Raw genomic sequence first — 25,050 nt, 5'->3', positions numbered from 1 at the left:
TTTCACAAGATTTTATTCTGCAAATTCAAGTGAAAAAATTTATTGTGCTGTAAGTTCTTGTCGGTAAGAAGAAACAAATTAGCATTTCTCAAGACAACAAAATTTAACTGCTGGTTAATGCAGTCCGGAATTGCGTCAGTCTGAGTAAGCGGAGTCATATAGGTTTAAATTCATTAGGAATTTAAATTTGACTCGATTTAATATTTATTTAACGAATTCATTTTGACATTTTCACTGCCAGAAATGAAAGAAAGTAGAAGTACAGTATTTTTAAAATTTTACGTTGCATTCTACTTTAATTTTATAAGTTGATAATCAACATTATGTTATCGTTATTTTCGACGTCTAAATTTTTACAGATGGAAATATTCAAAATGCACGCATCTGCTGAAAACCCACAAAAAATGAAACACTTCGTCTTTTGTAACATTAAACACCTGATTAAACATTTTTAAAAGTAAAAGGCGGTCAAAGGAAACAGTGAAAATTTCTTCAGAACGAAGGAGATATAGGGCAATGTATTCTTAACATTTTCGTGTTTAACAAGTTTGTGATTTAAAATTGCAACAGTTGACAAATTGAAAAAGAAATTCTTTCTTGATTTTCTTTGCTAAATCTGGCAATCAAAACGGGTTTTTCGTACCAAATTGCCTTATTTTGGGAAATAGAAATAGACATGTAAATTTCTGTGATCATTATCATTACATTACAGCTGCAATTGAATACAAATTTTTGTAGAGAAATTCCCAGCCTTTAATGAATAACAGTCAAATAAGTTTATTCCTTCCGTTTTCTTACCTTTACGTAATCCAATTCAACAATTCATTTTGTGCCAACTGTCTGCTGATTATTGTCGTGCGCATTTTTTTAAAAATGATCAATACAAATCTCAAAGGGACGCCACAATGTTCTCTTCCAACATGAAACCTGTAAAATGACTGAAGTGGTTTTCTCTGTCTTCGAGCAGATATACATCGTTTGACGAGGCATAAATCTGCAACCAGACTTTATCGTCTTTATCCAATTTCAACGTCGACTGGAATGACACCGGGCCCCGCTTACTGCTATGATAGTAGGAACTTTCCTCTTCAGTAAAATCCGATCCGATGCTCTTCCCGTTCAAAAAAAGTCCAATGTACATGTAAACTTGTTTTTTATGTAAATGTGAATACTCTGCTATTCCCGAAAACGAAAAGAAATAAGTTCCCGGTCGCGGTGCCGTGAACTCCCCGGATGTCAAATTCATGGCATTTCCTTCGTTTACCCTCGCGAAGTGGAACGGAATCGGACTGTATTTTGTGTTAAATGAAGAATTTCTCTGGACGTAGAAATGGACGGGCGCCGATTTGACGTCGGCGTATCCAATCCGTTTCTGGAAACCTGATTAACAATTAGTTCCATAAAACAAGTAGTGGTTAATGAATGAATAATAAAATTAAGTGCTCTATATTACTCTATACCGTTTTCATTGGGCCGTCTGTTGAAATCACAGTAGAGACTTTCGATGCTTTTACTTCCCTTAACAGCAAAAATTCCATTCAGGGTGTGTCCTGTTCTCCATAAGTCTTCACACGACCTGGGCATTCCCTCAGATTTTGACTTTCCTCCACACTGTATTTTTCCCAGCGTGTGATAGATAAATCCTTTTAAGGTGCCGCCAAAATTTAGACGTGCGACTGGTATTTTTGGTGCCGAATGTACTATTAAAATTAGGCATAATTTTTTGTTAGTTATATAAATGCAGACATAAATAGTTAGCCGTATAATAAAAGCACTCGTTAGTTTAATACCTCCGTTTGTCTTTTCACCAGAGCTACAGACACTCTCGTTCCACGAGCTATGAAATGTTAGCTTTTCATTGTTGTTTTTGCTATTAAACCAAGAATAGTCAACACCACCGACTTTTAACGGTGCATTATTGCAATCGATCTAGGGTTCAATTAATAAATAAAATAATTATTCATTAAAATTTTGTATTTAAAAAATCTAAAACTTATTTTAGATTGTAATATGTACAAAACTACATACGCTTATCATTTGCTCGCATTCAATGGACAATCCGATCAAAGATTCAATTTGCCTATCTGTTGCGTAATAATTGATTTTCCTGGAATAACATCCAGGCTCGGCGCATTTTTCGACATCTATTTTCGATTCACTGTCGTGTCCAATCAACGTTTTGCCTCATGTAATGAACAAAAAAATATTCAATAAAGTAATGTTTTATTTTATTCTTTAATACGATGGGCTTACCTGATTTCATGTCACAAAAGACATGAATAGCATCATCGCCGACTCCTTGGCCGTCAGGATCAATCCAATACATGCCGGACTCCAACAGCGGATTTGATGAGAGAAGCTCTTGACATGTCCTAAAGATGGCGTTTCGTTTATAATTTTGATTCAATTCAACACTCATCGTAAACTTCTTGGTTGAAGAATTCTGGTCTTTCTCTCTTTCCTTCAATATCAAGGCAGCGATTTGCGATTCTTGTTGTTCCACTTTGGCCTCTAGTCGAGCCACTTTAGTTTCTAAAGTCACAACTTTAGCCTCCAAAGTTTCTTTGACATTCACCTTGAAAATATTACAGAATACAATTGTTACGATGCACTGATAAATAACGATTGTAAGAGGTTATTATAATGAAGTGCAAATAATACTCACGAAATTTTTTTCAAAGTGCAAAAATCTGCTTTCCAAATCCGTTGCAGCCGTCAAACAGATGTAATAAGCCAAAAGAAAAAAACACACTTGAGTAACTGCTGAAAAATAAGCCATTTCCTACTCTCATCCGAGCACGGTCAATTCTTGACGAATATATAGATAGAGAGCTTGACTTGAACTAAGGTTGATTTCCTCTTGGTTTTCCCCAGAGCAACATGAAACGCTGAACCAGTGATAAGGATATATTACAAGCAAAGAAATTTCCGGAAAATTCGCTATTACATTTTCAAATATTCATTGCCTATTTTTTTAATCCAGTATTTTTTTCACTCTTTCTTTTTTTAATGCTCATTTTGCTACATCGCTTATTTGATGTAATTTCAACCATCCCATGCCGACATAAATTCGATTACCCCCAGTAAAAGTCACGCTGCACGCGTGAATTATAATCAGAATTTTATCAAATTCAAAAACCGTTGTAATAACAAAATTTCAAATTCAAATGCGAGAGGTATATTTACCACTATAGGCCTATAGGCTTATATTTATTTGATTACTGTTGTCATGTTTCCGCCAAATTTCGAATCTCATAAGAAACAGCAGACATGACATATTTCCTACGAACCCTTCAGCATCAACACGGGTTTTATTATTTTTCATGATGCCTATAATGACTGTAATCATGCAAGAGTGTCAACATTTATTGTAGCTTAATAATAATATCAACAAATTGTGAGTCATTGTGGGAGAAGTGCATTTTTCGTTCGGTGCAATAATACCTTTAGTCCTTTACAGATAAAATGATGGATTATTCTTAATGAAATGGAGATTATTGTAAACCAAAATGAGTCCGTCAGTTACATTTCTGTCCAACTTCAATTTCGTTTCCTGTAAGTCCGTCCCATCTAGATCTCGGCAATATTGAATGATGTCATCAACTTTTTCTTGTAAAAGACGTGCAGTGTTTCGATCAAGACTCTTTCTTTTTTCCAACTCATGGAAAAGGTTAATGACACCACTGACCATTGCGTCAACGTCGTCTTTCAATCCGGACGTAAATTCGATAACGTTTCTCATTGAGATGTTAGTGGCGTTCGTAGTTATGGTAATGATATTGTTTCTGTCGAGTCCCATCAAATTACTTTTGAACGTTTCCGACGCCAAATGGATTTTGCCGTTTTCCAAATACTCTTGAATCAATTTCAAACTCAAAATTCGGACTTTGGAGCGCTCGTTCTCTAATTCTTTCAATATTCCCCACAAAGTTTTTTCCAGCTCTTGAACACGTTCGTTCAAATCGTTAATCTTCTTTTTGAAATTGTTTTCAAATCGCTTTTCGGCGTTGTCCAGTTTTTGTTGCAATTTAGATATTTCTTGTTTGTAAGTCGCTCTCAGCTTTTCGTAACGAATGTCGTAGGACTCTGCACTTTTCTTTAAAAGACAATTGATGGCGATTTTTACATCTTTTGCATTCCTAATGATAGATTCAATCAGCTGGTTGCAGCGATTGGATGAACCAACTGAGTTGATAACAAACACTTCAGTCGGTTTAGCTTCACACGTTGACTGATTATCTTTCTCATCATAAAATTTGGTAATTAAATTAGTAATTTTTTCAAGCTCGTTTTCCGTCAAGGAACAAGAGTTGGGGAAATCAAAATAATTCTCAAATGGTGTCCTTTTACTTCTGTTATTTATATTCCTTTTATTACCAGCGGCTGCCGCTACTGCCAAATCTTCTATTCCTTTTAAAACGCCATCAAAAATAGCGAAGACCGTTGGATAACTGATTAAGAGTTTCGATGAGTCAGCATCTGCTTCAAATGTTATTGCAAGTATTGAATAAAATTATTAATTTAAATATCAAATAGGCCAAAATAGTAAAAAAAAAACAGTTGATAATAGGCGATAATATAGGTATATGGTTTACTAACCTGACACGTTGAAAGGTGAAGAATAAATGAATGATGTTTTGTTAAAAATGAAAATTAGAACCAGCAACAAATAAACTAATGGACAGCTGACTATTTTTCCCATTTTGAGGTTGAAATCGCCTGCTAGAATTTACTGGTGGTGTTTCCTCGGTAGCTAACGAATACATGAGATGGTTTTTTTTTAATCGACAAATAAAGTCGCATGTTTTCCAGCAAGCATCAAAGGTCTTAAATAAAATCCAAGGATCGCCAAGCCTTGCTTCCTACGACGAAAAGTTATCATCAGGTCACTGATTTTTCCAAACTGATTTATTTTTATCAACGAAGTCTGCTCTTATCTTCGAGCTTGCACATGCACTCGAGTCTCGACTGCGGGTCTTTGGGCTCGCAGAACTGCGCTCTTCCACTGATCAAAGATCAAGCGCATAACTATTTTTTTATGTTGATCTTGGTCGATAGTTTTTTTTTAATAGTTTTTTTTTTCCATCATCATAAGTCAGCTCTGATTTTGTCTACGCATTTACACTGATAAAACATAGTGCGCATGATGATATTTCTTATTAGAAATGGGTCTCGATCGGGTTACACCCTGATGTTACACCCTCCCTGCGAGGAGTTGCTTGTTTTGTTCTACTATACAGTTAGCTCAGATAGGGCCTAGCTTAAACTCACTCTCGTAGTCAAATACTGCAGTCTGCAACAAGCAACCATTATAATTGGATTCACGGCAAGGTAAGTTACGATTAATTATTGATTATGGGAAAATATTATTGGAGATTGTCGGCATATATCAGTACATTTATTTAGGCTAGTTACTAGCCTACAGTAAGAATAATAATAAATAACATCGTGTGAGTATGCGGGAGATATAAGCGATATCGTTTAGTTCGAAATATTTCCAATATTAGCTTAAAATATCACTTAATTGTGTCGCATTTCATTTTTTTTTTTTAAAGTTATTATGGGAATAAATTTGGTGGTGATTGGAATCAGTTAAAGTTTTTCGTACACAATTGTATGTAGGCCTATAGGTAGTAAATGGAGATGGAAGACGATGGAAGAAGGACGACTCTTGAACTGCTCTCGATCTCCGAAATCGGAAATGTTTTTCTGGGTGCTCCATTGGATGGCCAAGTTGATGACATTTTCTTAATCAATTCGGCTGTGAATGAAGGTAAGAATAATAATTCTCGAATGTACATCCGTCACGGTGCCAATGTAGTCGCCTTCAACGTGTCATCCAGCGGCAGCTCAGTTAACAAACCGGAAACATGGACGCGACTATGGAACCGCCGTTTTTTCAATGACGCTCAAAGGGCGTCATATCCATTGCAAACTTATCCATGGCTCGTGACCAATACGATGCTGAACGACGGAAGTGACGGCATTGTCCTCCGCAACGAAGATGGAATCGGTTTCTACCGTTTCCATCCAAACGAGAGACCAATCCAAGTTCTAGGTATGTCGCGTGACGCCTCCTTTCGTGATCTGTACGGATGGGATGAGACCCACCGGTCCGTTGTCCTCGTCGCTCGATTCTATTCCGATACTCGGCTGATCGGAGTTATGGGCCGCCAAAAGATCGGAAAGGAAACGGAAGTTAAATTTTACGGAGCATCACAGGAGCGACTCAAGACCCGAAAACCGCATCCACTTTTTCCATTGAAGAAGAACAAAGACAACAGCGTAGTCGCAAAGATATCTGAGGCCATCAACTTGTACACGGCCAATGTCCAGCGCAACGGACAAGATTGCATAGCGCTAAGAACGGACACTCAATTGGAAATGCATCGCTTTAATGACAAATTCGAGCTCCAGCAAGTGGCCAAAGTGTCACTTGTGGACGGCCCTTGGACCTCTAAATTATTAACGGAGCGATTCTTCTTTGTCGATTTAACCGGGCAACCTTATCTTGATGTTGTCCAGTTTAATCGGCATGGACTGTTCGTGTACCAATTGGGAGTTAATCAATCGTCAACTGCCGCCATCAAAGATTATACCTTGGTTCATTATCATGCTGGATTTTCTTACACAAACAGCTGGATAGCGGAATATGACGAATCGATGCGGTTTGTAGATGCTGACGGTGATGGCCACGATGACCTGCTCTTTACTGGTTCAAAAGGACTGACTATCCTCACCTTCGATCCGGTCCTTTTGTTGTGGAAAACACTGCTGGACCCATCGTCTCTGCTGGACACTCCGTTCCGATTCGCCAATGTTGTTGGAGCCATCAATGCCGTCAACCAAGGGGTTAATAAGAGGGAGTCCGTTTTGTTCATTCTGGATGAAGAGAAGAGGCTTTTCGTGGGCAATCTTTTGGTTAAAACAGTCTTGAACGCACCAAAAACATCTCATGATTCCAGACCTGTTCCTGATATTACTAATCAAACGTTATCTAAGACTTCTGCTGTTAAGATCCCGTCTCAAGTAAAACGGACCACCCCAATATCAGAGAAAGTCGTCTTGAGGTGGACAGAACAGTGGGCCGAGTCGTTATCGATTTCAAATTTAGTCGATCCTGTGGCAGGTTCCGTCGATTTCACTTTGCCCATCTTCGAACCGAGTGTCTCCGATCCTATCCCTTATCGAATTTCGCTTTCGTACCACAGCCAACAGGCCTCACTGTCCAACATTGTCGGCTCAGGCTGGTCACTTCCTTTGCCAGACAACTACATTACCGTCGACTATCGAGGAAGTATCTTTTCTGAAGACGCGGTATTTTATTTAACCGTGGATGGAACTTTTTTACAACTGAAACCTATTTTGACCGACGTCCAAGTTGACGATGGAGTTCGGCTTTTTCAAGAATATTCACAACCTAAATGGACAATAAAATTTCACCCAAAAGAGCAGCGCTGGATAATCACCACTGAAACGGGCACGTTTACCTATGGATCAGCAAGGAATATGGAAGCCGTCCGCTGGAATTTGAGTTGGCCGCTATGGCGAGGATCAGGCAGTGATGTAAAATTGCTTAAACGAGTGCCAATCGCCTGGTATTTAATCGAACGTCAGGTGAAAGAAAGCGGTAAATCAATTATCTATCACTACGAAATCGATTCAGTGGAATACAAAAATTCCCGTCCAGCGTCCAGCTGGACAGCGGCCATTAGACTGAAACAAATCAGCGTCGAGTCATCAACAGCCATCACCTTCAATTACGCCATCAAAGAAAAGGAGGAATACCAAACATTTGGTCACCCGTTTGATTCCGAGAACTTCGTCTTCCCGGTACGGATGAGGGAATCCCATTACTTGACCGGCTGCCAAATCGTTACTGAGCACTACAGGCAAACGCTCAGATTTGTTTATCAAGTAGAAAAGGGTCGGCGCTTGTTAACTGCCATCGAGCAGCCAATCGACTTGTTGGTAAGCGAATCCATCTTCCAGTTTAGTTACAACGAAGAAGAAGCCCAATCTGCAGAGCGATTGTTAACTGAAATAAAGTTACCCAGTGAATTAAAAACTCAATTTCGATATAATTCTATTGCTGCTATTGATTTGCCCGATCCTTATTCGTCTGTAAGGCATCCAGTCGACGAGAAACCTGCCATCAGCTACAGTCACGACTATGCGGCCATGGTATTCCGTCAACGTCAGCTACCCGACAAGATTCAGGTGAAGATTATGAGTGCTGAATTACTGGAGACATTAGCCGAATTATCCCCTTTGCCAGCAACAACGCAGACGGAAGGGAAAATTCGTTCCTATAACGTGTTATCATCCTTACCAGACTTCTGTATCGTCTTACTGGAAACGGAAAAAGGGAATAAGAAACAAATGTGTTTGTTCTATCACAAGAGCAAGGACGGCATCCGGAAATGGAATAAAGATCTCACCTGCTATTGGTTTCATGGCGATGCGATAATAAGTCACACCGAATCTGGCGTGGCCGTAGTCGACAGCAATGACATTCTGATATTTCAATTGTCAGCCGATCGATCGGAATGGATCAAACAAAAACTAAAATTACCATCCAGTCAGTCTATAATCCGTCTCGAAATGGCGGGTCATTTAATTGTTGGATATAACGACCGTCAACTTTTTGTTTGTCATCCAGATGGATCGAAAAGCAAATGGCAAATGCGCATTATTGAAACAATTCCAAATCTGTTCAGCGGAGGATCAAGTATCGTAAAAAAATTCCGCTTACCATCCGAGACGGAGAAAATGTTAATTGAAACTCTTAAACAAGACATATTGCAATTGTCGAGCAATTCCTTCGTTCTCACTTCATTGCATTTGTTGGATGGCCAGCAGCTGTTATTGCGGATGCGTTTGTTTCTTTTGGATCCAGACCACAATGTGGTACTCCGCAGAGAATTCAGCATCAAAACCGACAATATTCTCCAGGTGAGACACGAATTTCACAATAATGGTACTAGTTATCAACTGGGATACAAAGTGATGAACGATAATTTCTTCCGGTTGACCGTCGTTGATGTGTCAGGTGACTTATGGTTGGACACTCAGAAAAACAGCCCACAACCCAGCAAGGAAGAAGTCCTGACAGAGATAAACGCGCTGGAAAGTTTTCAAAAATTGTTCGACACTGAATTCCTAGTGAACTGGACTGCCCAGCGTACGGTGATAACAGCAAAGGGACTCTATGCCGGAAACAACACACTGATACGAATGACTGGCGGTGATTGGCAACTGGAGGAAATCAAAGCAAACAAAACGGAAAACAAAAATAATGACTTGCCTTTGATGTCCATAGGGAATTCTTTCGTTCTAGAGGAAACTGTTCTTGATGCCAACCAGGAAGAAAATCATAAAATGAGAAATTTAACGTTGTACGCGCAGGATCCAATGGATTCAAATAAAAAAATTGGCCAAGCACTTCTTCGATTGGAAATCAGTCCGCCGGATAAGATCGTCAGTCGTTATCCGGTGTATTTGGCTTACGAGACTCGGTATAACAGCACGACCGTCATATTCTTCTCTGACAACGGGAAAACGTTGGGAACGGTTTTCACGTTCCCCGACGAGCAGCTGGTGGGTGAAAGTAGCTCCTACGATCGGCTTACAACACTGGCCGGCATATCAAAGGAAGACGCCCCGGAAAAATTTGTGTTGTTAACACGTTCCTTACGCTCAATCAATCCCAACAAAAATGCCAAACGAATAGCCGTAAAATCGGTCAAGATGAGCAATAACAGTACGACACGCTCAACGGGTTATGAATGGGTCACCAATGCCGAAGGTAACGTAATTGCAACAATAATTCCCGGAAATAATCGCAAATTAGCAGGATGGATCCAACAAACTTGGACGACTCGCGAGATTTCATCTTCTGGCGGGTGGAGCCAGACGTCATTGGAGATGTTTGGCGCTGATGGCCAGTTAGTTCAAAAGAAAACCGAGAACAATTCTGCCGAACCATCAAAGACTCCCGATAAAAGCATCTTGTGGGACCGCAACGGGCGGATTGTCAGCGACTTCTCACCATATGATTTAACCGACCAATTGACCTCTTACTATGGATTCGAATCATATGAAATGAATAATTCCAGTTCTCCATTTCGGTGGCGATTTTCGGAATCGAATGTATTGAAGGGGGGTTTCGCACTGACTGGAGAGAATTACTTGCGATTAAACGCTAGCCATCCGCTACTGGAAGGAGTTTTCACTCCAGCTGATCAAGACCTTACTTATGTTGCGTCTTGCTGGATTCGCCCATCCAACGGAATCGATTATTTCGTCAGTACCACCGAGCAAAGTCAAGTCACGCCTTACTTGAAAGCAATAATTAGTGTCAATGAGACGGGAGAAGAAATTGTGGGACTGCTGGGTCGAATCATACGCTCGGTTGGTGATTGGGCTTACCTTGAAGTGTTGATCAATTTCAACTTTGTCAAGCGTCTCTATGCGGAAAGTCAACTGGCAAGTAAAAAAGAAAAGACGCCCCAGTTCACCATTAAATTAACTGTCGATGCTGACCAGCATTCTGACGGCCATACAGCTGTTCTGGATGTCGATCACGTCCGATTTTCACCTGTTTTGCACGATTTCAAAGCAACAGTCTTCAATTCTGATAATGGAAGGCCGGTTTCTGTTATCGGCTCCAGCGGATCCATCAGCCGAACCATCTACTATCGTGACCGTGAAATGGCTGTTGTAACGGACGTGACTGTCAACGGCCAACAGCAGGTGGAGCAAGTGGCAACATCAAGTTACACCGGTCGTTTAATCCCCACACCAAATGGATCGCCGTCAATCGTCAACGGAGCTAAACGGAGTCGCACCGTTTTCTATCCGGAGAATGGCGGACTGTACGAAATTTTCGACGCTTACGCTTGGAAGAACCGCTGGAATGATTCGACAAATAATTTATCGGTCTGGACGACAGCTCCGGCTCGACTGTGGCACAATCATCAACAATCTCACCAACTCGTCAGTGTTGATCCTTCCACTCTATTTGGTGCGGAATCGTCGTCGGCAGCTATCCGCTGTTATTATTCGCTGATTTCTCCCACCGCATCCATGACTTGGAAAATGGCAGGTGGACAAGTTCGATTGGCCCGAAAATCCGAGAAGACATCCAGCACCTTGACGTTTCAAGTCCAGCCGGACACACCCCACACCAACGTGACCGACTTACCTAATAGCGGTGAAATTATAATGATGACCGAAGGAGGTCGTTTCTTCATCTGGATCGACAGTGTCCTTCTTCTAGACCGTCTAGTTGCTTCTTTATCCGCTAAAAATCCTTGGACTTTTTTCGCTTTTGAGGCTCAAGGAAACACCTTCGTCGAGGATTGCATTTTCATGGGAAATCCACGAACCGAGATGGAATACATGAACGAATGGGGAGAGAAGATGCAAACCATTCAGCTGGAGTCGGATAGATCCGTTCTTGTGTCGCAGACCCTTTACGACGAGCTCGGTCGAGAGGGAATCATTACCAAACTAACAAGAGTCAGCGTAGATGAAGCAAAGCCACTGCTGACTTACTACTCGGATTTCGTCAGTGGACCCATTGATCCAGAGAATTCCCTTTCAGTATGGAAGACCCATCGCCTGCGAGGGATGGTGGACCGTTTAAATCCGCTCGACAAAGGAGTCCCTTACTTTCGCACCGAATATGAAGCTAATCCGCTGAATGAAAAACGAGTGGAAGGGCAGCCTGGTCCGGATTTCACCGTCAACGGTTCGTACGCCAAGAAATTTGGAACATCGGCCGGCGGAAGGGATGAAATCGCCGTTATCGACAATCATTTCCCGACGAGTAAAGGCTTCCGGCATAAAATGGAAGAAATGCCAAATGGAACTAAAAGAGTGGCTGTCCTGGATCAACAAGAAAACAGAGTGGCCCTTTACATCTACGTGCTCGGCCATGATCATTTGCTTAGCACTTATGAATACGATTCCAAGAACCGGCTCATCAAAATCCTTCCACCGATCTATCACGAACGTGCTGACACTTTTATGAAGTCCAAACCGTTGTGGCCTGTGACGAAAACAAAACTTTCGTCTGAAGAGATTCATTTGCAGAAAACTCTGGGTACCTTTATGACCTATAACGACGATACTGGGCTACTTATTCACAAGACGACCCCAGACACTGGACACTTTGAGTATTATTATAACCGAGATGGCCTACTCCGTCTGCAAGTTCATTCCGTTTCAGAAGAATCCAACGAAATTGATAGCGTCGTATTTTACGAGTACGATGACAACGGACGAGCAGTCGCTCGTACGGGATTTTTGGAACAAATGCCCATGTCTCGCGAAAAATTCAAAAATTCCCTAGCTGAAGGATCGCTGGCCAACGCCAATTTTTACCAGTTAATCGATCGAACCGAAGCGGAAGAACGGCACTATGATCCGTCGCTGTTGAGAGGTGAACGTAACGCCACCTTTGTGACTCATAACTTTGACGACAACGTTTTAGTGGAAGAGATGCGCTGGGACAGCCAAGACCGCTTAATCGAATCTAAACAACTTGTTTCCTTTGATCAGCCTGACACAGAAATCAGGAAGACGTACTACTCTCACAGTAACCGACTGCGATCAATTCAATATCCGTCAGTCAGTGGCGAAAATAATCTGGCCATCAAACTGGAACATCGTTACAATAAACTGGGGAAGCTGATTGCATTGAGTTTGGATGGCCAGTCTGGAGATATTGTTCGGTTCAACTACCATGGAAGTGGGCAATTGGCCAGTGAACACGTTTTCCCTGGAAGCCAACACAGTTTCAATCGAACTTTTAATTACAATTCGCCTGGCTTCTTAGAACAGATATCCGATCCTTTCCTAACCGAATTGGTGTCATACACGGACGGTGGATACGGTCAAGGTGGAACCGGTGACGGAATTGTTATGCGGACGGCATTCAACGCTACGTGGCCCCCTAACGCCGACTGGCGTTGGTTCCAATTGACAAATCATTCAAAGCTAATGTTAGAGTCAAACTCTTCGGCTCAATTGTGCTTTAAGGCTCTCAAACGCAACGGCTATTTGACTAAGACTGGTCGTCCTCTAAAAGATTATCACTTCGCAATTAGCGATGGCAAGACTTGGATGCCGCTGGTGTGCGGAGGACCGAATGGCCAACAGATGGCTCGAATATTGGCTCAAAAGCGGATGCCTAGGATTTACGGGCACAGTTATGCTTACGGAAACCACCGGGAGCTTGTTAAAGCCAAATATTTTACAGATGAGACGGAGAAGTTGGCCGTTCCATTCCAGCCGGACACGCTTTCCCGTCAAACGGCCTTAAACAAGCAACAATCGCGCGACGTTTGGAAGCAACTGGATGACGCTGGATTCATTGTGTCTGATCAAAGGAAATCCGACTGGTTGACGGCCGTGGCCAATCCCGGGAAATCTTTCACCCGCAGTGACGATTTAAAGACTCTACTTGCGGCTGTCACGGGCACTCAAGAAGACGTCAAACTTTACCGGAATCTCATAGAAAAGATGATTTTGAAAGAAATTGGACAACGACGGAATAAATTATCAACACTGGACGAATTTCAGAAAATATTCCTGCAATGGAGTGGCTTTGACGACGGAATGCCGTTTGCCGATTCTGAAAAATTGAGGCGGGTGGCCGAAAAAGTCCACCAGGTAATGGGAAAAGCCAAAGACACCACGGATTGGCTGGATGTCAAGTTGAGGCAAATATTCAACGCGCCTCAGTATTCGAAATATTTGGCTGATTTCATCCGCATCCTTGACCAACATTTCACTTACGCGCTGGGCGAACATCCATTTGACGTGGCCTCGTTTGATATCGACGCAAATGGGAACCACAAGAAATTCTACACGGGTTTTCATCGCTACGAATTTTCATACGATGACGACAAAGCTAATCGAATCCGTTCCATTAAAGTGGAAGAAATCGGAAAACTGGATGTCAATACTGCAACGGATAAAACGATGCTTCACGATACCCGTGGAAACGTCATCCAAGCGCTTCACAAAGGCATCGAACGGATAGAATACAACGACGCATCAATGCGGACGACGGCCATTCACCTGACGGACGGGAGGACAGTTCGTTTCGCCTACGACGCCCATGGTGAAAGAATTCTCAAACGAGTGATGGCCAAGGATGGCCATTTAATCCACGAGGCGCATTATGCCCGTGACACAGAAGGTAAAGTCCTTTTCGATCGACGAACTACTTATTCCTCGACGAGTTCATCGTTACTTCCGGAACTGAAAGACGCAGCGGCTGTTGTCGTGTCCACGTCTTACATCTACGGCCCTCGCGGACTCCTCGGCTTCGTCCGCAACGGCGCATTCCACAGCGTGTGGACCGATCACTCCGGCTCCATCCGGTTGGTCTTACGAGATGGCCAAGTGGTGGCCGCTTACGATTATCTTCCTTACGGCCAATTAATGCGCTCCTACGGAAATGATCCGGCGGCTGAAATTTTCTATCGTTACACCGGGCAAGAATGGGATGGAGAAACGGGACTTTACAACTACCACGCCCGATTTTACGATCCGGATATTGGACGGTTCTATCAGCCGGATCCTCGCGAACAATACTTCAGTCCGTACAAGTACGTGGGCAATTCGCCCGTCTCACTAGTAGATCCCGATGGAGAATTTGGTCTTTTAATAGGACTATTAATTGGTTTGTTTGCGGTTGGCGGTGCTTACTTGGGAGGAGCTGCAGCCAACAATAACTGGAATCCGGGCAAGTGGAATTGGAAGAGTGGCAAAACTTGGGCCGGCATAATAGGAGGAGGAATAGGTGGGGCCATGATACCCATAGGAGCTGTTGCAGCAACTGCCGCTATAGGGATCCATGCAACCGTCGCGGTCGGTTTTGGAACCGCTTACGTCTCTGCGGCTGCAGCCAACAATAATGCGGACTTTACCAAGTGGAAGTGGGATGAGCCGGGCACTTATAACGCACTTTTCCAGGGTATCAGCACCGGAATGGGCATCGTTGGAGGCGGTGCAGTGGCTCACCAATTCGCCAATACATTTGGGAAGCTCGGCAAATTTTCGATTTTAAGAGGAACTTATACTACAGCTGCTGGCTTTGCCTACGGTAAGGCAGTATCGGCCAATAACGGAGAATTTGCACCTTGGAAATGGGACTGGACCAACCTGAATACCCTCAACGCCTTACTAGAAGGTGTCGACAGTGGAATCGGTTTACCTACTGATTTAACTCAAATGGGTCACGGAATATTAAAATTGGCTAAAAACAGTCCTAAACAGTTATCGTCCCTTCTTCCTATGCTGAAAAAATTCAAATTGAAGCAACTGAAACCTTTGCTTAAAAGTATTGCTAAAGGACTTACAGGCAAAGTAGCCGCTGCAGCTGTCACCGCCTATTTGATGACCAGTATGGCCAATGAGAATTTTGATCCTAGCGGATGGGATGCCAATTCATTTGCTACTTACGAAGGATTCTTGAACGGCCTGACTTTTGGCACAAGCGCTCGCAACATGCTGAAAGCGGGAAACAAACAATTCCGTCATTTAAAAGCTAAAGCAAATAATGCGCTGAAAGTGAAACTACCAAAATTGGTGACTAAAATGCGATTCGACATGGGACGGGCGTTTGATAATATCCGATCGGGAAAAATTCAACGTTGGATCAAACATAATCTTTTTCAGTTAAAAACGACCCGCAAATTGCTCCTCTCCAAAGACGGACTTCAATTTTCGATCAATAAGATATCGGGTAACAAACTGTTGGAACTGCCAGACGCTCAGAAAGTAGCGTTGCATCGACTGGAGACTTTGGAAGATACCAAGAATCGAATGAGAAACCGGGAGAACGAAGCGTTTGCAGACAGGGAGATGGGGTCGTTTGGATGTCGCCCGGGACTTAGAAAACGTCGCATGAAACGAGGAAACTCGAATTCCAAATGTCCCATAGCCTTTTCTGACACTGAACTGCAAGCGCAGTTGAATAAAGATCCTGTCAGTGTGCTGAAAAATTCACCAATTTCCACAAGGAAACTCGTAAACCCAAAACAATTGTTTAGAGGATTTCAGAATGGGGGTACATACAAATTCGAACTTTATCCTGAAAACGGTCAAGCAAGTTACAGTTTGATAGCCAAGCCAATATCATTAAACGATCCTACTTCAGTTCAGGGCTATTGGCTGAACACGAACGAAAAGATTCAGATCGACCCATTTGGTGAAACACGTTTCATTTTCACTCAAGAATTGCAGAGTTGTTCCATATATGTCAAGTACGATTATGATTTTATAGGAAAAGACAGAAAACATGAGCCAAAAATGACGGTATTTCATCACAATCGTGACAGCCAATTTGGAATTTACTTGGAAGAGGGCCATTACCAAAATGATAGATTGGATAAAATCATTGAACTGGATGGTGCCTTGGAATTGTTCGACAAAAGTGGAAATGTTTTACATCCAAAAGATGGTGCAATCGTTCCCTTGGAAAATATATACCGGAAGGATCATAATGGCAATTTTGAGGAAATTAAAGAGATAAATAAAGAACCAATACAAGACATAATAAAGAAAAATCTTAGACTCAAGCAGATTGAGGATGATTTGGCTGCCGAATACGACACTGTTATTCGTTACGAGGATTACTTGGCTTTCACAGGACATCACAACAATGTAATGCATTCCAAGGGTCTGCCGATCACTTTCAGCACACCTATTCTCTATAGAGACATTACTGATGGCCAGTGGTATTTTGCGTCCAAAAAGAATTCCTTCTCAAACATGCTGGATAATGAAGCGAAGTTCCTCCCTAAACTATGGAACGATGCGTACATTCAATTCAAGGAATTGAAATCAGAAAACAATAAAGGAAACCTGAACAGCATTCTGGATTTCCGTCGCTTGTATGAATTTGGCAAAGAAAAGGTCGATTTATATATTCGGAAACTGGATACGATTCCGCTTTCTCAAGAAGAAGCTGTTTCACTTGGATCGAAGAAATTTCCAAACAGACAACAATTTAAAGACTACGTGCAATCTCTAAAGTCAGCCAGTAGCAGTGAAAGTAAATTACAACCAGCGCGACGAAGCCGATGGTCAGAACAGATCGGCGTTCGTGATGTGGAGCGTGCTCAAAACAAGCGAGACCGTCGTTCCGTCTTATTACTGGATACGAGAAATACAACTCATCCACTCCAATGCCAATCAACAAAAGAAGAAACTTATCTGAATGAAAACACTCTTAATTATTCATACCCAACATCAGCCCCTTATTTGGTCTCCAGCGCATCTCGACCTGCCAGTTGGATCGATTTAATTTCGTCTATTACTGTTAGTCGTCAATTAATCGCAACTATCGCCTCGCTTGATTCCATATTCGATTTCGTCACAGTGTCTCTGCGGCTGCCTGATGTTCCTATCGAAAGCATTCGTCCAAATCAATTCCCACAGAATCACGAGGCTGTCGATCTATTACCTCAACTGGACGACGTTTCTCAAACTGATTACCGCGACGTTTCAATCGGTAATTGTTACTCCTATTCTACAAATGCTATAACCTGTTATGGACATCATGGACAAACGATGGTGTTTACCCAATCACCTTCGGTCGACATTAGTCCTCCTCCGTTGAAACAGGATAAAGACACATTCCACGATTGCCGACCGATAGAGTGGCACGGCCAGCCATCAGTGACTTGTCTTGGTGATGAAACCACTTTCATTCACAGCCCGTATAACAGAAATTCAGTAGCTGAAAAATTTGTCGTCGCCGTTGATAGCTGGTTGATTTTAGCTTACGCAGCACCAGGAATTTACAGAGAGATTTCAAAAATGGCTTGTCACGTCAAAAATGTTATTTGGACGGGTTCAGTCTGTAAAATCCCTGTTCCTATAAACGACGAGGATAAACAATTGTGGAAGATGCAACTGGATAAACTGGAGGAAATCGTACGAGTCCAACTTCAGTCAAATCACCAGGTGGATTGGGCGTTTCCGTTGATTATAGAACTTCAAGAGCAGATTAGTTCTCTAAGTAGCAAAACGATAGCCGAAACGATGGATGATGTAAGAGCGTTAAAAACTATGACTGAAAGACTTTCGGCACTCATAGAAGATATTGAAGAAATGACGCATTTAGGTCCAACAGAGCACGACGAAGAGGACGGTGACATAATTTTCTACGACTGTTTTGAAGATGATTGTTCAGTTGAAAAGGAGACTACGAACGGATACATTAAAAACGCTGAATCAATTTCAGCTCAATTACATCATTTTACGCGTTCTATGTCTGCATGCGCAATTTAACAAACGATGTTCTTTCAAGTGTTTAAAAAAAAAAGATGTAAGAAACTTCAATATTCAGAGAATTTAACAACCGGAAACAAAATAAATCCCAATAAATTAAAAGGATTGCGCCACCAGTTGCGTTTCTTTTTTTTATAATAAAGAACCGATATTTAAGTTTGATCCTACCTTGATTGGAGTGAACTAGGCGACTTGAAGTAGAATGGAGTGAACGGGGCGTGACGTCATCATCGCGATGTGGTTCGTGAGTTGGCATTTCAGTAGAAAAATGAAGGAATGACGTTCTCGTGAATACATCCACACTCGCATGAACGTACACGAAGGACGTCGAGGTAAAGGAGAAACCCAATGGAAGAAGATGCATTTCACATTATTCAGCAGCAAACGCTCCATTCAAAAATTCAAACTAATGAAAAATAATAAGACGAAATAAGACGGTTTGATTACACAATTGTGTGGAATCGAAATAGAAAAAAAAGACAATCGGAAATACGGTGATAATGGTAATAAAATATTTATCATCTTAAAGAGAAATACACCTCGCAGATTATCGACGACACTGTTGATGTTGATGATATCCAGAAGGAAATGCACAGATGTCCTGCTACTATTGTACACTGTCCCACTACTATATACAACTGTTCACACTCACGACGCAATCAAAACTAAACTGAGACAAAAGTAAAAACAAGGGGCGTTATTGGTCTGGGCTATTCAGTTTTCATAAAATACCAAAATACTTTTTTTTTTAAATCTCTCTTCGTCACCTTCTATTTCATCTCAAACAAAAAATTGACATAAATGCCGGGGAGAGTTAAGAAAACTTCGAAGGTTAAGTTAAAGGTTACTTTTGCAAGTTTTGTAAGTTACTGTGCAAAGAATTTAACGAATGAATGTTGGTCATTAAATATTATTTTATTATTTTAATAAAATTTCATTGTTTTCAACGCACTTTTGTTCTGTCAGATGGATTCGCATTCAAACCCACAAGGGAAATGATTTGTTTGAATTATTTTAAGAAGAGCAAAAAATGAATATCAAGATGTTCGCTTTTTTTAGGTAATCTGTAAATACTTTTTCTACTTCTTTTTTTGTCAATCTTTTCCCCATTTATTGTCAGCGTTGCGCAACTTATTCGATGCATGATTTTTAAAGTTATCGACGAGCGGATCAGTCAATATAAGGACAGATAGTCGATACCCTTAATTATTTCATTGTGGTGTTTTAATCTCCAATTTGACATTTTTGTTAATGCGCCAATTTTCCCGACTGTTTTTATTCCTGCTGCAAATCACAACACAACCGGCTTCCCTTGGGGAAAGGGAAAATAAATTGAATTCTTCATGATGGCCGCTCTTTTAATTTTTCAAACCTTTCCTCTTTTGGGTTCATTGGTTGGCGATTTAGTTGAGGGGCGTTTTTAAATTGAGTTAGTTGCATTGATTGACTTAAGCAGTGAAAATGTTTAAAAAATAAAAAATAAAAAAATTCAGCGTTTTTGAGCAGGGAATGAATAAAAAATCCATCTCATGCCATTCACGCCATCTAGAGGGGAAATCAATATCAAGGCCATCAATTTGAGATAAAATCGGCAACTTTTCTCCAGTGTAGGCCTACCAATAAACCTGTAGGGGAGACTGGAGTATTCTGGGACACCGGGTCAAGAGGGACAGTGAGGGGAAAAATCGAAAATATCAATTAATTGGAAATTTTTTTTAGTGTAACATGTAAAAACATGTTATCTAATCGGGGTTGAAGTTTGGTGTGATTTTGTCAATAACTGTGGGAGTTATTGACAAAATAAAAAAAACAGCTTTTTGATGTAAAAATTTTTCGCCGCCATAAAAGGTATTCCGGAAAAAATACAAAAAAAATACATAATATATTTATATGGGAAGAAACTTTGTTCATTTCTTTATCGTTTAAGAAAAAAATTGGAATTTTAGGCCCATTATTTTAGGAAATATGGACATTTTAAAAAAAGAGAGATTATCGGGAATTTGGGACAGCAAATTTTACTGCAGTTGAGATAGGCAGGTAGCTCCGCCCTCAAATCGGGCGTAGCTAAGCTATTTTTTTCATAAAATTTAAATCTCAATTTACACGATAATTCTTCAATTTTTTTTTACAGACATATAGAATTGATATAGGGAAACATGAATTCAATTTTTTTTTTAAATTTTTAACAAATTTTAAGGCTTATAACTCAAATGTCCCACCCCACCCACCCTAGTGTCCTCATTTACCCCCCAAAATAGGCACCTCCCACAAATTTTTGAAAACTTTAGCCGTTTCCTACGGGTAAACGGTTTACTCTAAAATTAAATAAAAAATGTGGGGGGTACCTCTATATGTTAAATATATAAAAATGTAAAAAAAAATCAAATAGGATGATTATATTGGGAGATATGGGGGGGAAACAAAAACCGTCCCGTCTTACTCCAGTCTCCCCTACAGAAAATCTCTGGGGAATTACATATATATTACCGTCCCGTATCTGCTAAAATACCGCGTAAAGGAAATAAGTCTTAATTGCCAAAATTTAGTTAAAGTGAATTTTATTTGGCTCAGATAAAGGAGATATGTGGACATATCTCATTATGGTGTTAATTTTTCGTGATTTCAAAATGCAACAGGAGAAAAATTGAAAAATATTTATTCATTCGAAAACTAACCAAAGGTTTTAGTTTATTTGCAACAAGGTGCACGAGTACTAAAAAGTTTCCACATTGATTTCACAATTGGGAAGCTTGACATTGTGACATGCACAGGCTGAAAGACGACGAATTGGCAGAGCTTCTCATAAGATCGGGAGCGAATTTGAACTCGACCGACTTCTATGGGCACACCCCACTATGGTATACTGTATATACTACGCCATTAACCAGCCAAATTACCGACTTGCATTTGCATGTAACCTCTGATTTTCTCTCTCTATATGCACGTCATTTTGTAGGGTGGCCACAAAAAGAGAAAGGCCATTGCTCGTCGCCAAGTTGTTGGCTGCTGGCTCGCGCGTCGGCTCCGTCGATGACTATCCGTGGAGTCAATGTCCTTTATATCTGGCGGTAAATTAAATTCATTAATTGATTGAATTCATTTTTATGTTTTAAATTTTATTATTATTTTTTTTTTCTCAAATAAATAGACGAAATATCTTGGATATAGAGGGCGGCATCAGTTGGCCATGTTCCTGATGGCTGCCGGTGCCGATCCAACGCGAATGGATTCCAAGGGGAGAAGTGCCATTTATTGGAGTTTGAGAAACAGAGATCACGACCTGTTTGCTTTCATGATTGATTCGTTCAATCCTCGTTGTTGGGATTCCATGCTTAAGAAACGGGTGGAAGAATTAATTGGGGAATTGCCGGAAACTCATTTGAAGACACTTCAGAATCAGTTGTATAATCCGCCGAGTTTGGCCAAGCTTGGCGGGTTGGCATACTTTTCGGGTTGTTAGATATTGCTCTACTAATTGAGGTACAAGACATTTGACTCGCCTAAATATTTTATTTCGTTAATTTTTATTACATCATTTTGCAGAGCTAAAAAAAAAGAAATCAGAAAACAGTATTCTAACATTTATTTTTTTTATTATCCGCTGTATATTAATTCATTTTATGTCTGACAATCAAATTTTTTTTTTAATTTCCAAAAAATATGGGAAAAAAATCCCATCCTCAGCTGAAATCCCGCGAAAAGCAAATAATTCGTAATTTATATTTTGCCAAAATAAGTTAAAAGAAATTGTGAAAACATTTGGCTCAAATAAAGGAGAAAGTGAAAAATATAATCTCGTTTTATGTTTTAATTTTTTGTCGTTGTTATAAATGTATTTAAAAAATCTATTTGGATAAATATACACAGCAAAATATTTCAAAGAAATTCCCGTCCGTTAATGAATTAGAATTGGAGGAATTATCTACCAATCCCTCTTCTAAATAAACTCGAAAGAAAAATGTCTGGTTCGACGATCGTTTTGCGCATTTTGAATGTTCAACACCAAATCTCAAAGGGACGCGACAATTTCCTCCTCCAACATGAAACCCGTGAAATGAGTGAAGGGGTTAACGTTGTCAAACAAATACACCCCCGGTGACATGCCATATATCTGCACCCAGACTTGATCGCCTGTTTTCAAGTTCAGCGTCGACTGAAGGGTCAACGGACTCCATTGACCAGCGACGGTGTTTGACTTACTTAAGTAACCTATCTCGACAAATTTGTTGTTCAAATAAAAATCAACTTCTAATAATAGAACAGTTGATGATGAAGATGGAAATCGCGCATGCCCCGCAAACGAGAAGAAATAAATTCCATTGCACGGTGCCGTGAATATCCCTGATGTCAAATTCATGGCATTGCCCTCGTTCACCCGCGCCAAATCGAACGGAATCGAAATTCCAGTTGAGTTAAAGGAAGAATTTCTATGGACGTAGAAATGGACGGGCGCTGATTTGACGTCGGCGTATCCAATCCATTTCTGAAAACCTTTTCCCCAATTATATAATTAATGTTAATAATTGAATTGAATTGAATAATTCGTAAAAATAAACATTACCGTCATTGCCAGGGAGTTTTGTGAAATCACAGTAAACAGATTCCATCATCGCCGATCCCATGACGGAATAAAATCCATTGAGGGTGTGGCCGACTAACCAAAGATCCTCGCAAGACGTGGGCATTCTGGTCAGGGCGACCGTTCCGCTACATTCAAATCTGCCCAGCGTGTGGATGCCTGACGAAGTTTCGAGCTGAGTTCGCCCGAAATTCAGGCGAGTGACCGGCAGAATATTTTTGTTAGTGATTACTCCTGTAGAAGTAGGGATAGAATAGAGATTATTATTCAAAGAAGACTTTGATCATTTTTTTCAGTTCATAATTTCTGAAGATTTTCAAAAGGACAAATTGTTGATGCATTCTCTTATTTATAGATCGTATTATTGATTATATCGCCATAATACTTACCATCATCGACTAATTGCGCGTAAACAGCCGCATCGCAATTGCACTTTGCGTAATTATCGACACAATTTCCGTCAATTCCACACTGACAAGTGTGATTTCCCTCCGTGTTATCTCCAGCCCAAAAGTATTGGGGATTTCCGTCTCTGTCGTTCCACCAGGCGTAGGGGATGGCATTAAACTCGAACGGGGCGTAGTAACAATCGTACTTATAAATAATAATTGTTGTTATTAAATTAAAGTGCAGATTAAAATATCCAATGACAGACTTTAATCGGTTGGTGACATTCAAACGATAATTCGGCCAAAGCTTTTATTTACCGATAGATGCGTTGTATTTGATGGATCGTGAATAACATCCGGGATCGGCGCAGTGTCCCACGTTGATGGCAGATTCGCTATCATGTAGAATTGAAGTCGATCCTAACATAATATATTTAGAAATAAAAACCTTTTCCTCGTTTCCATTTAGGGAAAAAAATTAATTAAAATCTGATTATACCTGACGTCATGTCGCAGTAAACGTTGATTGGGTTTTCGCCTACGCCTTGGCCGTCCGGATCGATGGAATACATTCCGGATGGAAGTGACGGATCAATCACCCGGAGTTCCTTGCATGTCCTTGGGGTTCCACTCTTACTACTACCAGTCGATTGAACTGGAATTTTAAGATTATTTGGAACTGATAATGAATCAGCTATTGGAACTGGGCGATTGCTGGTTTTTCGCAGCAGGTAATTTAAAAGTTTTTCCTGCTCTTGTATCTTAAATTCCAGTTGAACATTTTTATCCTCCAATTTTGTTACTTGAAACTTCAAATTATTTCTTATTTCGTTCTGGTATACAAAAAACAAAATGTTACGATTTTTTTTTTTTTTTTTTTATGTTGTCAATGCCAAATTGATGCAAGTTGATGAGACTTACATTTAGTTCAAGTTGAGCCTCTAGTTGGGACACCTTTTCTTCAACTTGGACACTTCTGGCCTCTGTCGTCTCTAGTCGCAATTCTAAATCTCGAAATTTTTCTTCCAATGTAAGAGCAGCAGCGGAGCAATTCGTCCAACGGCAACTCATCAAAATTAATAATAAACCTATAAAGGCAATGAAAGGTCGAACCATTTTTGCTCTTATTTGCTCCGAATGTCTTCGAACTGCCGTCGACCTCGATCTGTTTCACAATAGGAAGAGCTGCATGACTGCATGCAAGTTCAGCATTGACTGGAGAGTGACTTGTTCGTCTTGATCGTCTACTGTGTTTCCCTCTTTAACCCAACTCAACCCGATTCGACCCCCGTTTAGGTAAAGATAAACTCCTAAAAAAACACGATTTTGTGATGAAGATGAATTTGGAAACTTGGCCAGTCCGGTGAACGAGAAGAAATAAGTCCCCGGTCGTGGTGCCGTGAATAATTGTTACTTGAAACTTCAAATTATTTCTTATTTCGTTCTGGTATACAAAAAACAAAATGTTACGATTTTTTTTTTTTTTTTTTTATGTTGTCAATGCCAAATTGATGCAAGTTGATGAGACTTACATTTAGTTCAAGTTGAGCCTCTAGTTGGGACACCTTTTCTTCAACTTGGACACTTCTGGCCTCTGTCGTCTCTAGTCGCAATTCTAAATCTCGAAATTTTTCTTCCAATGTAAGAGCAGCAGCGGAGCAATTCGTCCAACGGCAACTCATCAAAATTAATAATAAACCTATAAAGGCAATGAAAGGTCGAACCATTTTTGCTCTTATTTGCTCCGAATGTCTTCGAACTGCCGTC

General features: G+C 40.6%; 4 protein-coding genes, 1 long non-coding RNA gene and 1 pseudogene across 10 annotated transcripts; 2 read left to right on the top strand and 4 right to left on the bottom strand.

Annotated features, from left to right (window-relative positions):
- Positions 1–317: 317 nt before the first annotated feature.
- Positions 318–2,862, bottom strand: LOC124336629. 2 transcript variants are annotated; one of them, XM_046790414.1, is made up of 7 exons: positions 2,666–2,862; positions 2,254–2,575; positions 2,029–2,183; positions 1,791–1,929; positions 1,461–1,700; positions 1,173–1,380; positions 919–1,111 (listed from the first exon to the last, which is right to left on the bottom strand). In XM_046790414.1, the coding sequence occupies exons 1-7, from the start codon at positions 2,777–2,779 to the stop codon at positions 1,027–1,029; spliced, it is 1,263 nt and encodes a 420-aa protein (XP_046646370.1). In that variant the 5' UTR covers positions 2,780–2,862; the 3' UTR covers positions 919–1,026. The 2 variants fall into 2 exon arrangements, with proteins under 2 accessions (XP_046646369.1, XP_046646370.1); XM_046790413.1 differs by having other exon boundaries at positions 318–1,380.
- Positions 2,863–3,402: 540 nt separating this feature from the next.
- On the bottom strand, positions 3,403–4,780 carry LOC124336630. Of its 3 annotated transcripts, none has more exons than XM_046790415.1 (2): positions 4,599–4,780; positions 3,403–4,490 (listed from the first exon to the last, which is right to left on the bottom strand). In XM_046790415.1, the coding sequence occupies exons 1-2, from the start codon at positions 4,700–4,702 to the stop codon at positions 3,455–3,457; spliced, it is 1,140 nt and encodes a 379-aa protein (XP_046646371.1). In that variant the 5' UTR covers positions 4,703–4,780; the 3' UTR covers positions 3,403–3,454. The 3 variants fall into 3 exon arrangements, with proteins under 3 accessions (XP_046646371.1, XP_046646372.1, XP_046646373.1); XM_046790416.1 differs by having other exon boundaries at positions 3,403–4,482; positions 4,600–4,780; XM_046790417.1 differs by having other exon boundaries at positions 3,403–4,479; positions 4,600–4,780.
- A 436-nt stretch (positions 4,781–5,216) lies between these two features.
- LOC124336713 lies at positions 5,217–9,739 on the top strand. Its single transcript, XM_046790492.1, has 3 exons — positions 5,217–5,331; positions 5,623–9,675; positions 9,734–9,739. The coding sequence occupies exons 2-3, from the start codon at positions 5,638–5,640 to the stop codon at positions 9,737–9,739; spliced, it is 4,044 nt and encodes a 1,347-aa protein (XP_046646448.1). The 5' UTR covers positions 5,217–5,331; positions 5,623–5,637.
- LOC124336627 lies at positions 9,643–21,886 on the top strand. Of its 3 annotated transcripts, XM_046790410.1 has the most exons (5): positions 9,643–19,374; positions 21,003–21,173; positions 21,272–21,383; positions 21,464–21,795; positions 21,859–21,886. In XM_046790410.1, the coding sequence occupies exon 1, from the start codon at positions 9,751–9,753 to the stop codon at positions 18,313–18,315; it is 8,565 nt and encodes a 2,854-aa protein (XP_046646366.1). In that variant the 5' UTR covers positions 9,643–9,750; the 3' UTR covers positions 18,316–19,374; positions 21,003–21,173; positions 21,272–21,383; positions 21,464–21,795; positions 21,859–21,886. The 3 variants fall into 3 exon arrangements, with proteins under 3 accessions (XP_046646366.1, XP_046646365.1, XP_046646367.1); XM_046790409.1 differs by having other exon boundaries at positions 21,464–21,862; XM_046790411.1 differs by lacking the exons at positions 21,003–21,173; positions 21,272–21,383; positions 21,464–21,795; positions 21,859–21,886 and adding an exon at positions 19,436–19,662.
- Positions 21,887–22,153: 267 nt separating this feature from the next.
- Positions 22,154–24,457, bottom strand: LOC124336179 (annotated as a pseudogene).
- A 236-nt stretch (positions 24,458–24,693) lies between these two features.
- Positions 24,694–24,952, bottom strand: LOC124336583. The gene is made up of 2 exons (XR_006917086.1): positions 24,816–24,952; positions 24,694–24,727 (listed from the first exon to the last, which is right to left on the bottom strand). It is a non-coding gene; the product is annotated as an uncharacterized LOC124336583 (long non-coding RNA).
- Between the last annotated feature and the right edge of the window lie 98 nt (positions 24,953–25,050).

This window comes from Daphnia pulicaria, chromosome 4 (assembly GCF_021234035.1).
Source record: "Daphnia pulicaria isolate SC F1-1A chromosome 4, SC_F0-13Bv2, whole genome shotgun sequence".
Taxonomy (NCBI): Eukaryota; Metazoa; Arthropoda; class Branchiopoda; order Diplostraca; family Daphniidae; genus Daphnia; species Daphnia pulicaria.
Note: the sequence above shows the minus strand (reverse complement) of the source record. Positions and strands in the feature narration are given on the sequence as shown.

Coding starts and splice junctions, on each gene's coding strand:
- LOC124336627 (XM_046790410.1), top strand. CDS start 9,751: ATGAGCAATAACAGTACGACACGCTCAACGGGTTATGAATGGGTCACC.
- LOC124336713 (XM_046790492.1), top strand. CDS start 5,638: ATGGAGATGGAAGACGATGGAAGAAGGACGACTCTTGAACTGCTCTCG.
- LOC124336629 (XM_046790413.1), bottom strand. CDS start 2,779: ATGGCTTATTTTTCAGCAGTTACTCAAGTGTGTTTTTTTCTTTTGGCT. Junction 2,576..2,665: donor TGCACTTTGAAAAAAATTTC/GTGAGTATTATT, acceptor AATATTTTCAAG/GTGAATGTCAAAGAAACTTT. Junction 1,701..1,790: donor TGGTGAAAAGACAAACGGAG/GTATTAAACTAA, acceptor TAATTTTAATAG/TACATTCGGCACCAAAAATA.
- LOC124336630 (XM_046790415.1), bottom strand. CDS start 4,702: ATGGGAAAAATAGTCAGCTGTCCATTAGTTTATTTGTTGCTGGTTCTA. Junction 4,491..4,598: donor TCACCTTTCAACGTGTCAGG/TTAGTAAACCAT, acceptor ACTTGCAATAAC/ATTTGAAGCAGATGCTGACT.